The following is a 12,491-nucleotide window of genomic DNA, read 5'->3' on the forward strand; positions in this document are numbered from 1 at the left end:
AGAGAGAGAGAGAGAGAGAATGAGACAGAGGGAGAGGGAAGGGAAGAGACAGATAGACAGAGACACAAGACACACACATAGAGAAAGGGAGGGGGAGGAGGAGGGAGAGAAGGGACCCAGATACAGACACAGACATACAAACAAACACATGCACACACATACACACACAGAGAAAGGGGGAGGGAGCAAAAGGCAAGGGAGGGGTGGACAGATAGAGAGACATAAACACACAGAGAGTGAGAGAGACAGAGAGATAGAGGGAGACAGAGAGACACATGCAGAGAAAGGGAGGGGAGGGGAAGGGAGGGGAAGAACATAGATACACATAGATGCACAGACAAACACACACACACACACACAGAGAGAGAGAGAGAGAGAGAGAGAGAGAAGGAGGGGGAGGGGGAGAGAGAGAGAAAAGAAAAGAAAAGAAAAGAAAAGGAAAAGAAAAGAAAAGAAAAGAAAAGAAAAGAAAAGAAAAGAAAAGAAAAGAAAAGAAAAGGCATCAAATGAGCACCTGGGGCAAATGTTTCAGTTCCCAGACAAAGGATTCCTCCTGCCAGAAAGTAAAAAGCTCCAGAACTTACATGAAAGACGGAAAATCATCAGAAAAACGGGCAAAGCATACGAACAGACAGTTCACAGAGAAGGGAAACACAGGCGGCTCTCATGCGCTGAAAATGATGCTCCGCTTTACCAAGAGGGAGAAATGTAAATCAAAGCTACACTGAGATACTGGATCACACCGGATCAGATGGGCAAGAATCCCAAGCCTAACAATGCCGCCTTGCAGGGGCTGTGGAGAAGTCTGTCTTTCATAGTACTGGTGGGAGTGCCAAAGAGTACTCTCACCTTCGAGGGTCATTTGGCCATGTCTGTTAGGTTATGAAGGCACTGAGCCTTTGATACAACAATCACAGTTCTGGGGACTTACCATTTAGATAGTACTTGTCCCATGGTAAAGATGGTGTAGCCTCCCAGCTATGCACTAGAGCACTGTTCAAGAGTAACACAGCACTGAACTGTTTTTACCTGTAGGGAACTGGCACACATAGACACATATGTGGGTCTCCTCCTGAGATTTCTTAAGACATCCATGCAAATATTCCTCAATCCCCAAACATCGGAACTTGGAAGCGCGAGGCTCAGCCTGCAGTGCATCAGGGTTACTCCCAGTGGCAAAGGCTACCCTTTGAGGTGTCTTTGCAAAGCAACAAGGTCTTTCATACAGGCCATGCACGAGAAAGTCAGACGCTCACTTCTAGAACTGCTCTTTGCCATCCATGACTCTCCAATTCAGTTGCTCGGTGGACGATGAGAATAAGGCAAACTCCTGGTGGTGCATGCCTGTAACCTCAGCACCTGGGAGCTAGAGGCAGGGGGATCAGAGGAATTCATGGCCAGCCTGGGTCAGGGACCTTGTCTCCACCCCATCCAGATATAAATAGATCGGGTCAGTGAGATGGCTCAGGAGAGAAAGGTGAGAACTGACCTCTACACACACAAGGTAATCAATCATCAATCAATCAACGAATCAATCAGTGTCAGAGCTGATAAAAGTGGCATGGATGAGAGCATGTATTGCTCTTGTAGAACATCCAAGTTTGGTTCCCACACCCACACCAGATGGCTCACAAACCAGCTCCAGGGAATGCAACATCCTCTTCTAGATGTCCAAAGCATCTGCACTCACATGTACATACCCCCTCCCCTATATAGCCACATCATTAAGAAATACGTGTAAAAAAAAAAACCCTAAAAATAAAATAAACTGCTTTTTACCACAAAGCTCTAAGAATAAACTAGACAAGTAACTTATAAAGCCATAAAGTGCTCTATGAATAGAGACAACTATCACTACTATTTCCCACATGAAGAGAACAGTCCTGTGCACTCCTTTAGAACACACACTGCAATGGCTACCGTAAGTCCTTTGTTGGGCAGGCCCTATGCTAAGCATGTCTGTTAAGTGACATCATTTACTCCCTGTGATCCCGAGTGTTATCCCTGTTTACTGACATGGCAGCTGTGGCTCGAGGACAGCAAGAACTGTCACATGATCTGTAGCCGGAGTGGGCCACGGCCATAGAAGCCAGTGGCCAAACCCATCCCCTCCTCACTAGGCTTCTCTCCTGCCTGACTGTCTTTCAAATTCCAGCAAAACAGTCCAGTCCTTAAATCTTGAAGGCTTAAGCCACTCCCTGAGATGGCAGGAGAGAGAAGAATCTAGAACATGCAGGGATACACATACTCACGCGCTCGCGCACACACACACACACACACACACACACACACACACAGAGCCTTCAGCAGGATTCTGACCTCCCAACCTGGACGATGGAAGACGGGGTCACTGATTTCTTAAGTAAAAGCACCAAGATGTTTTTCAGAGTGTGTGTGTGCACAAATACATGGATACATATACATATGGTTGTGCGTTAAATTGTGTCCCTCACCTCCAAAAATCACGTGGAGCACCTAGTGCCTCACAATAATATTCCATTTGGATAGGGTCTTGACAAAGGAAAGAAGTTAAAATGAGGTTATTAGGGTTGGGACTCACTTCAATACAATTTGTGTCCTTAAAAACCTGGGAAATATTGATACAGAGACAGACACACAGGAGGAAGGTGGCAGCCATCCACAAGCCAATGAGACGGGCTCTTTTCCTGGCAGGTGCAGAAGGAACCACCAGTGTTGACATCGGATTCAAATTTCTAGGACCCAGTAGGTTGCCTTGCAATCCCGCCTTGTGGTGGTACTTTGTATCCACTTCCTTAAGAAACATACTCTCTTTCTATGCATGGGTCCCCAAATGAAAGATGTAGGTGACAATCTCCCAGGCTCACTCAGCCTCTTATTGCATGTTTTGGAATTGATTTTCACCCATTTGATAGCAAAGTAAGAAGACAAAGGATGATTTTTTTTATAGCATAAGAGGAGGTAGGAACTATGAGAGAAGACTAGAGAGGACTCAGGAATTGAAGCCCACAGCTTCTGAGTCATCTCCTTGAAGAACCAGCCCTTTCTCTGAGGCTGTAAACCTCACGGCAAGAAAATCTCTGAGATTCCTAGGTATCAGGCACACACTTCGGATCTCTATGCATTCACAGTCTGTGGCTTCCTATGACACACCCTAACATGGCACACCATGCAGTAGGCTGCCACGCCACAGAACACTTACAGGTGTCGAACACGTGGACATCAGAAAAACGTCACCAAGAGTCAGGAAGAAGTGTCAGTTCTTTTGAGTCACATGAACCAGCCACAACAACAACAAAAAAAGTAGAAGTTTTTCTTTACATTTAAAATTTTAAAAAGTTAAATCAGGGCTTTGTGCATAGGCAAAAACAACAGTCTCAACAAACCTGTTAATCTAAGGGCAAAAGAAATATTTTTGAAAATACAGCTGACTAGCAAAATGCCCCTGGATCTCGAGCATCAAGCTTCGAACCAGCCTGGCACCTCAGAAGTCCTGGCTAAGTGAAACCCGCAGAGATGCCTCACTGAACAAAACAGACCAGCAATTCTCAACCTGCCACGACCCTCTCACAGGGGTTGCGTCAGATACCCTCATATCAGATATTTACATCATGATAACTACAGCAATCCCTCTGTACACCCAGTTCCCCTCTGTCTCAGACTCCCACAGATGTAAGGGTCACGGGTCCAGGCTGCAGTGTGCTCACTGTAAGCAGCTTCCATCTCCAAATTCACTCAGTCATACTCCCTAGCTCTCCCACCCCAGCCCCCACCAAATATTTACAGTTCAGGGGTTTGAATGAGAATGGCCCCCATAGGCACATATATTGAATGCCTGATCCCTCCCCCACTTGGTGGAACTCTTTGGGAAGGATTAGGAGGTGTGGCCTTGTTGGAGTAGTGTGTCAGTGGGGATGCAAAAGCCCACGCCATTCCCAGTTAGCTCTCTCTCTAATACTGCTTCAGCACCTTGGATGTTAATCCTCTGAAACTATAAGCAAGCCCCCAATAAACTTTCTTTTCTTAGTTCCATTGGTTATGGTGTATCTTCACAGCAAAACAAAGAGTATATAAGACATGAAAAAAACAAAAAAAAAATTGAATAAGGAAAGAAAGATCTAAATGAGTCACTACACTAGTGGCTCTCCTCATCTTAACCTTTGAGAGCACAGGAACATCTTAAAGACTACAAAGCCATCAATTTGCAACTAGTTTACCTGGCTGCCGGATGTGGTCTGGGCTAATTCGTGTCTCTCCTAGAATTTATATTTTGATATACTACCTCCCAGGACCCTAGAATGTGCCCTCATTTGAAAACAGGGTCTTAGCTGATGTAAATAGTTAAGATGATGTCATAGTGGACTAGGGAAATTCAGCAGACACTGACACACACGGAGGGAACGGCATGCAAAGCTGATGTGGAAAGAAGCCGAGGATAGATCTGCTTCCCTCCCTCACACCTGCAGAGGCAGAGAGGCCCAGAGGCCCGAGGATCTCAGATAGCAAGATTCCAAACTGAGAGGAAAGAAATAACTGATGATAAGGTCACTAGGTTGCTCAGAACGAAACTTGTAGCAGTCCTGAAGCTGGAGACAAGAGCAGCAGAGACTAGTGAAGAAAGAGTCTCTTCGACCATGCACTGAGTTCCTTCGAACCCAAAAACCCCAGCCAGGAAGACCTAGGGACTTACAACTGAGGACAGAGTAGCTCACATTGGTCAGGCAGGCGCAGGAGAGGCTGAGGAAGGAGTTGGTTAGAAGGAGTGTCATGAGCTCAAGGCCACCACTCTACCAAAATCCAACTTTAAACTGACTGGAGTGACATACATATTATAAAGAAGAATTTCTAGAAGGTGGAGTTTAACTTCCTGCCCCAAAGAGACTCAAGAGCAGGGATTTAGAAATTACAACCCTCAACAAACCTGTTACTGTAAAATGCTTTTGTCTCCTGCGGGCCAGGAAAACTGGCACTACCATACTCAGTTGGCCATCACAGGAGCTCAAAAAAAAAAAAAAAAAAAAAATTAAGCAGGCTGTTCTGAGTCCATTGTCTCTCTTGTTTTCTGCTTGTCTTGTTTCAAATAGCCTCAACTGGTAAGATTCCCAAGACAGACAACTGAACGATACCTTTGTGTAGCTCTGGTTGTCCTGAAACTCACTCTGTAGACCAGGCTGGCCTCAAACTCAGAAATCTGCCTGCCTCCGTCTCTCAAGTGCTGGGATTAAAGGCGTGCGCCACCACTGCCCAGCAGCTGAACGATACCTTATCTTCCGTTGCTAAAGTAACTGAAACCCCACCATCTCGCCGGCACTCTAGTGGCCCTTCACCCAGGGTACACAGACATAGAGGAATGTTCCAGAGCAGGATTCAATAGTCACATCCTGGTAAAGGCTGACCCCGGCTGCTCCGGGCTCACCAGCAGCACTCGCCCATGAGTACACCCAGTCACATGTTTCTCAAGTGAGAGTTTCTCCATCTACACATGCTGGTCCCTCAGCTAGAACTGTCCTGTCCACTCTGTTCACAGCTGTGGATTCTCCACTGCACTATAAAGGCAGGTTATTAGAAGAATTTGTCACCAGGCCTGTATGTGTGTGTGTGTGTGTGTACACGCGTGCACGTACTTTTCCTTGTGCATGTGTGTGTTTCATCTCATAGCTCTGTGTGTTTCCTTCATCACCCTACTGCTATTACCATTATCTACTTATTTATTGTACATCTTTCCCTTAAATTGTTTTACAACCAGGACCATTGTGCAAGAGACACAGGAATATTTGTCTAGAGTGAGCAATTAAGTAATTAACCTAATGAACGTATGATTCAAGAGGCACACTTCCAAGATACAATGGGAAATTCTTTATGCCCAGCAGCTCTGACAGGGGCCTAACCAGGAACGCAGTCTGTAGTTCTCATCCCAGACTGTGAGATGGATGGTTAAGGCATTGCTTGCTATACATTTCTCCAAGAAGGAGTTAAAAGGATGCCTTAGGCACATGCTTGCTCAGTTTTATTACTTTTGTGTTGCTGTAGCAATGTCTGACAGAAACAACTTAAGAAGCCAGCTGTGAGGGAGCCTGCCTGTAACTCAACACCAGAGGGCCAGAGGCAGAAGGATGAACACAGGGTCAAGGCTTACTGTGTCTAGTGAGTTCCAGATCAGTCAGGGCTACACAAAAAAGCCCTTTCTCAATTAACCCTGAGAGTGGGAGGTGGTCTTTGCCAACTATGAGTTAGACAAAGGATTAATTGCTAGGATAAATGAAGAACTTCAAAAACTAAACATCCAACCCCACCCCAACCATCCAATCAGAAGTGGGCTCATGAACTAAGCAGACAGTTCTCAAAGAATCATAAAAGGGGGATGGCCTTGTCGGTCATCAGTGGGAGGAGAGGCCCTTGGTCCTGTGAAGGCTTGATGCCCCAGTATAGGGGAACGCCAGGACCAGGAATGGGAGTGGGTGAGTTGGGGAGTAGGGTGGGGGGGAATAGGGGATTTTGGGAAGGGAAACTAGGATAGGAGTTAACATTTGAAATGTAAATAAAGAAAATAGCTAATAAAAAAAGAATATACACAAATAAACGGAAAAAAGAAAAGGAAAAAAGAGGAAAAAAATGTTCAAAATTCTGGCCATCAAAGACATGCAAATGAAAACTGTTTTGAGAGCCCAGCTCATTCCAGTCTGAGTAGCTATCCTCAAGAAGACAAACAACAACACACGAGGCAAGGATACAGGGAATGTTTTGGAGGGAGTGTAAGCCCAGAGAGCCACTGTGGAGGGATACACCCATAGGCCTGTCAGCATCCCACACAGACACTGGCACATCCACGTTGAACTCCTGCACCATTCTCAATAGCTAAGAAATGGAACCAGCCTAGACATCCATCACTAGATGAGAGAATAAAGTAAATGTGTAATTTTTTTTTTTAGCCATAAAAACAAATGACACCAGGAACAAAAAAATGGATGGAGCTGGAGATTATGTTAGATAAAAAACAAGCCAGTTTTGAAAAGACAAATACTATGTGCTTCATCTCCTGCAAGGAATCTATATTTAAATTTATATTCGTATGTGTGTATGTTTGTGTGTGTGTGTGTAACTGTGTGTATGTGCGTATATTTGTGTGTGTATGTGTATGCACGTGTATGTCTGTATATATGTATGTTGTGTATACAGATGTATGTGTATGTATGTGTGTGCATGTGTATATGTGTGTATGTATGTGTGTGTGTGTATGTGTATGTGCACACACACACACACACACACACACGCACATGCACAAGTATGGAGGTTATGGAAGTAGAAAGGAGGAAGAAAGTGATGCAACACCTGGTCCAGGAAAGCAACAGAAGTCTGTGGTGAGAAGAAAGGGGACCAAGAAAGGAAGACATGGAGTGCGGGAGGCTGTGGGAGGGAGGATGAACAAGAATAAGGCACAACGACCCAGATGTATGACAATGCCAATGGAACTCATCCCAAGATAATTTTATAGAATAATAATTTGGGCTGGAGAGGTGGCTCAGGGATTAAAAACATAGGTGGCTCTTCCAGAGGACCCAGGTTGGATGCTCAGCACCCACATGATAGCTCACAACTGTCTGAAACTCCTCTTTCAGGGGATCCAATGCTGTCTCGCATCCGAGGACACTGCATAGACATGGTAAACAGGCACGCATTAAGGCAAAACACCCATATACATAAAACAAAATAGTAACTTTTTAATTAGGAGAAACGGAGAGAGAATGAGTCCACACATGGGTGATGGTTGTGTGATTTTGTCATGAAGCCATGTCTCCTTCATTTTTGATTTTTGTCACCCCGAGAGAAGATGTTACCTTATAGTTCAATAGGGTTAATGGAATGACTAAACCAGTCTATGACTTTCAGGAAAGAAGAAAGAAGGAAAACAAAATGCTCCCAACCAAGCTAGCTTCAGTAAGAGGCCTCTTCCAGTGGAAGAAAGAGAAAGGAGGGAGGCAGGGGAGAGGAGGGAATGAAAGGAGAAGGGGAAGGAGAAATGGAAGGGAGGAGGAAGGATGGGTGGGCCACTTGCTCACTGTTAAGACTTTCAAAATGTTAGACTAGAACAATTATTATCACGTGGGAAAGATCTGTAACACTCTAATACCAAACATTTTGCAAGTTCCCCAGGCTGAGAGGAGCTCTCAAGTCTCACTTCCCACAGCCAAGAATGCTCTTCCTCCCTTACCACAGCCTCTCAGTTTGACTCTCCAAAACAGGAACTATACTAGATACCCGAAGCAAGGATCCCCTCAGGATCTGGCTAGATTGGTTACAGGAATACGTTCATGTGAAGTTCATGGCTACAGTTCCATGAGCCAGAGTCATACACTCACCTCCCAGAGACACTCCCCCAGAGCCAGATAAAGACCCTCATATAAAAGTGAAGACCATTCAACCTCTCCCAAATGATGAGAGGAGAACTAACTTGGCAAGCAAACTCCCCTCCTTCCTTCATCAAGGGGGAACCTGGTATTTTACAGCTGGGACCGAGTCATGCCTCATTCCAAGGCTGAGACCTCAGAAAATCCAAGGCTGCAGAAATACGGCCCCAAAGCTGAACCTGGCCAGCAGATGCATAGTCTTCTTTCTGTTGTCTTTCCTGCGTGGCGTTCACCCAAGTAGCTGCCAACATTTAAAGGTGAGGTGTTTATACATAAGATGAAATGTCTTCTGGTGCTCTTGGGATGGAAATCATCTCAAGAGGGAGATGACTCAGCTCCTGTGCTGACTTGACTTCATTGTCTACTTGAATAGACTGAGGAATGTCTGCAGATTGGGCACATCCCCACGTCAGACCATGAGGACTCTGACCTAACCAAACGATGAGTCCCTTCATACCATCGTAACAGGATAAGATCACTGGGAAATGGGGAAGATGGCAGGGGCTTACCTAGAAGGGGTAGACTCCTGGGTATGCACCCTTGCTGGTACCTTGCCCCAGCCTCCTTCCTCTATTTACCCTTTCTCTGCTTCCTTTATTGTCATGGGCTGAACAGCTATCGTCTGTCACATGCTTCTGCCACCATTATGGCTTAAGTACACAGACCCAAGCAGCCATGACAAGAGCACCTGAAAGCGGGAGCCCAAATATACCTTTCCATCCTTGAGGCTGTTTCTCTTAGGTATTTGGTCACAGTGATGATAAGGGCAACTGTAGAGCCACTCTCGTGGCTCGTCCAAGTACAGAGCTTCCTTCCCGCCATGTTTTTATGCTCCACTGAAGTACATCTAACCCACTTTCTTCATGGAAAACTTAAAAAGAAAGGCCATGCTCTTGATCAGTGGACATTCCTGACAGACATCAACACCACCTACTTTAGAGGAAAGGGCTAGAAAGCACACGTAGCACCCCATAGCGTGGTATTTTTTGATTCAGGTCCTACGGTAGAGAACAGAGGGCAGGAGCTGCTGCCACCTGACTTGGGGAGCAGAGCACACTGGAGCCCAAGGGAAAGGTCACAGGCATAGAGAAAAACAGAGAAATCTTCCCCAGTCCTTCAGGGCTAACAGGACCCGGAGGGACAAGGAGCGGTTTTCCTTACCTGCTGTAGGCACACTAATGTTATACTGAGGTAAAATAAATAGGAAGGCAGTCTTGGCTGTGACCTGGAAAACAAAGGACAAGGTTTCTGTTTACTCCCTGGGCCACATGAAAAGAACAAGCCAGGCTATCTCCTACACCCACTCCAGGATGCAGGCTTCTACCCACCCCAGAGTTAACACAGTTCTGAGCCACCCTTCCAGGATGCAGCCTTCTACCCACCCCAGAGTTAACACCAGCTCTGAGCCACCACTCCCAGTACCTGCACTGCAGAGAAACACAGCCCTAGGCCCCAGATGATGGCTACACTTGTGTTCACTTGCTGTATGAAGCAAGCTGTATTGACAGGCAGAACAATTTGTTCACTCGTTCATGTACTGACTCAGTTCTGGGCACCCAGTTCTGTGGAAGGTCACAGCTTAAAGGTGCCAAAGCCAGACTTCTTGGACATTTCAGTTGCCTACACACTGGACAGTAGCCCTGATGTTAACTTAAGCTTCAGAAACAGTGGGTTCTAGCTGTTAATTTCACATATTCCCCTTTGTCAAACTGGGAATGAGACCTCACAAACCCCACAATACTGGTTTGGTTTTTTGGTGTTTTGCTTGTTTTGTTTTCTGAAAGCTATCTTTACATGACTGTGGTCCCCATCTGGTTATAAATAGTAAAATTAGTTCTAAGACAGTTTCAAGCAGGTGTGAGATGGCAAATGTGGAGTTGAAGCTGAGACGCAGAAATCTATGTTTGCTTGCTGAGTAGCTATGTAACCATGCGGAAGTCATTTCAAACCCTAAACCAAATCTCTTCTTGTCTATAGAGTTGTGGATATGTGCAGTGCCTCTGCTGTGTACTACTGACTGGCCTGGTACTGAGCTCTCTAATGGCATTCTTTCAAATTCCAGAGATGTCCAGACAGGACCAAGAAGTGCTCCGTGAGGCATGCACAGGGTCAGGTGAAGAAAGTCACTTCCCCAGAGGCTCTGAAGACACCTCCTCAGTCAAGGGTTATGGGAAATCCTCCAAACATAGAGGTCAGAAAGTTGTCTGCAGAGAGTGGGGCTAGGGAGGGAGGGATACACCAGCCCATGGCCAAGGCACTGTGGAAACAAGTGAAGGAAGGACGGTGTCTGCCTTTAGCCTATCCTACAGATCCAACCATATCCTTTAAGAAAGAAAAGATCCTGCCGTTACTCTTCAGTGAGGTATCATTTACTTATAGGCAGCTCTGTACCCAGAGTCTTCATGTATCCGTGCTGATGCCTTGTGCATCCTCTGTCAAGTTTGTAAGGAAAGAACAGGTATGAGAAGGTCCCCTTCTCCACTCTGCAGCCCCTGAAACTGATTCCTTTGGTCCTTAAGACAGTGCTCTGCATCCCTGACCCCCTTCCAGCCCAAATGCCTGCATTTTCTTTACAATGATGTGCTTGGCTCCAGCCTAAAGACTGCCATTAGATCCCTCTTCCTCTACGACTCCTTGTGACTTACCAATGTGCGTCTCTCTTAGGCATCATGCTGACCCTTAACTGTGAGGGTCACTACTTCTCGAGATCACTCCTTCATAGGCAGGAGAGCCAATACTGTACTATGCTGTGCTATTGTTTCTCCACAGCAGGCGCTCACCTCCTAAGTGAAGGTAGGGATCCCACCTTCTCAGTTTTCCTTGCATGCCCCTTCAAATAGCTAACCCAGAAGAGATAAGCACTAGGTGATTAAGACAAAGAAAAGAAATGCAGCTCACTTCTTTTAACTGTAAGTCGCTAGTCTCTAGTGGGAAGTGCCCTCTGTTACCAAAGGCCTGTTCCTTGGCCATCAGGTCTAAAACTCTGAGCCCACTCTCTCCTGGCTTGTGATCATCTGAGTCAGGCTAGAGGAGGTGCTGCCCAGTGCCTCAAACACCCACAGTCTTCTGCTGTCCTGCTCCTAGAGCAGCCATGGGTCTTCAATGGGGCGAGTTGAGCCCTCTTCAAGTTGGCCAACATCCATTTGTCAGATGCACTATAATTCTATGTGTAGAGGACCTCTGTTCAACCATGCCTGTGGCAGAGTCCCTGAAAGAACTTGAAATTTTTCTATATCCAGGCCATACCCCCCCTCCATCCCCCCACCCCCCCAGGCAACTAACTATGCTGCTGAATGAGTACAGTTGAGCTGGCTCATCAGCAGTCTAACACACAGTCTCGGAGCCATCACACTTAAAACAAACTAACAAGACAAGACAGATAAACAAAGCCCAGGAAGTAGCCATTTAGTATATGAGTGACACACAGTTTTGCTTGAGCCCTGAATATATAGTCGATTTTCATGCGTGGCAGTTCTATGGAAACTTGCAAACACCAAAACTGCACCCAAGGGAAATACAAAGTTAGGGTGCTAAAAACCAGTCACATTTCACCAAGAGATCGACATGCAACCTTGCTTTGGGTGTGCTTCTAAAAGGCACCTTAGTTGATACATACTGCTGGTTCATTAACACTGAACTCTTGGTCAACAGGACTACTGTAGCTCATGTCCAAATGAGGCGACTGAAGGCATGGCTTCTCCATAAGGCATGCCGCCTCCTTCTTAAGATTAGGGATAGCACGTCAGCAAAACACTTAAGGGCCATGGTAAAGAATGAAATCCCCACAAACACCACAAAATGCAAAACTGTGGCCCTAAATAGATAACAAAGGAGGATTTGTTTACAGTATGAGAGCTAGAACAGGGAAATGGGCATGGCCTTGTTTCACCTGAGCTGACGCTCAAGGTTTTGCACCTGTGGACTGTGAGCACACACAACAACCAAGTATGAAAGTGGAAGTCACAAGGAAGTTCTAGTAAAGGAAGCAGACTCACAAAGATGAAATCTACAATCAGTGGTAGATGAACGTATCAGGACAAACTTGAATGTCAGTTCTATTGCACAATGAAGTCTGTGTGTGTGTGTGTGTGTGTGTGTGTGTGTGTG

General features: G+C 45.8%; 1 protein-coding gene across 1 annotated transcript in view; it reads right to left on the reverse strand.

The window, feature by feature from the left end:
- Nucleotides 1-12,491, reverse strand: part of Tram2 (translocation associated membrane protein 2) — a 74,382-nt gene that overhangs the window by 24,149 nt on the left and 37,742 nt on the right. Inside the window, exon 2 of the mRNA XM_021161191.1 lies at nt 9,546-9,609. Coding sequence (XP_021016850.1) covers nt 9,546-9,609 — 64 coding nt within the window. The remainder of the gene's footprint in view (nt 1-9,545; nt 9,610-12,491) is intronic.

This window comes from Mus caroli, chromosome 1, assembly GCF_900094665.2.
Source record: "Mus caroli chromosome 1, CAROLI_EIJ_v1.1, whole genome shotgun sequence".
In the NCBI taxonomy this organism is placed as follows: domain Eukaryota; kingdom Metazoa; phylum Chordata; class Mammalia; order Rodentia; family Muridae; genus Mus; species Mus caroli.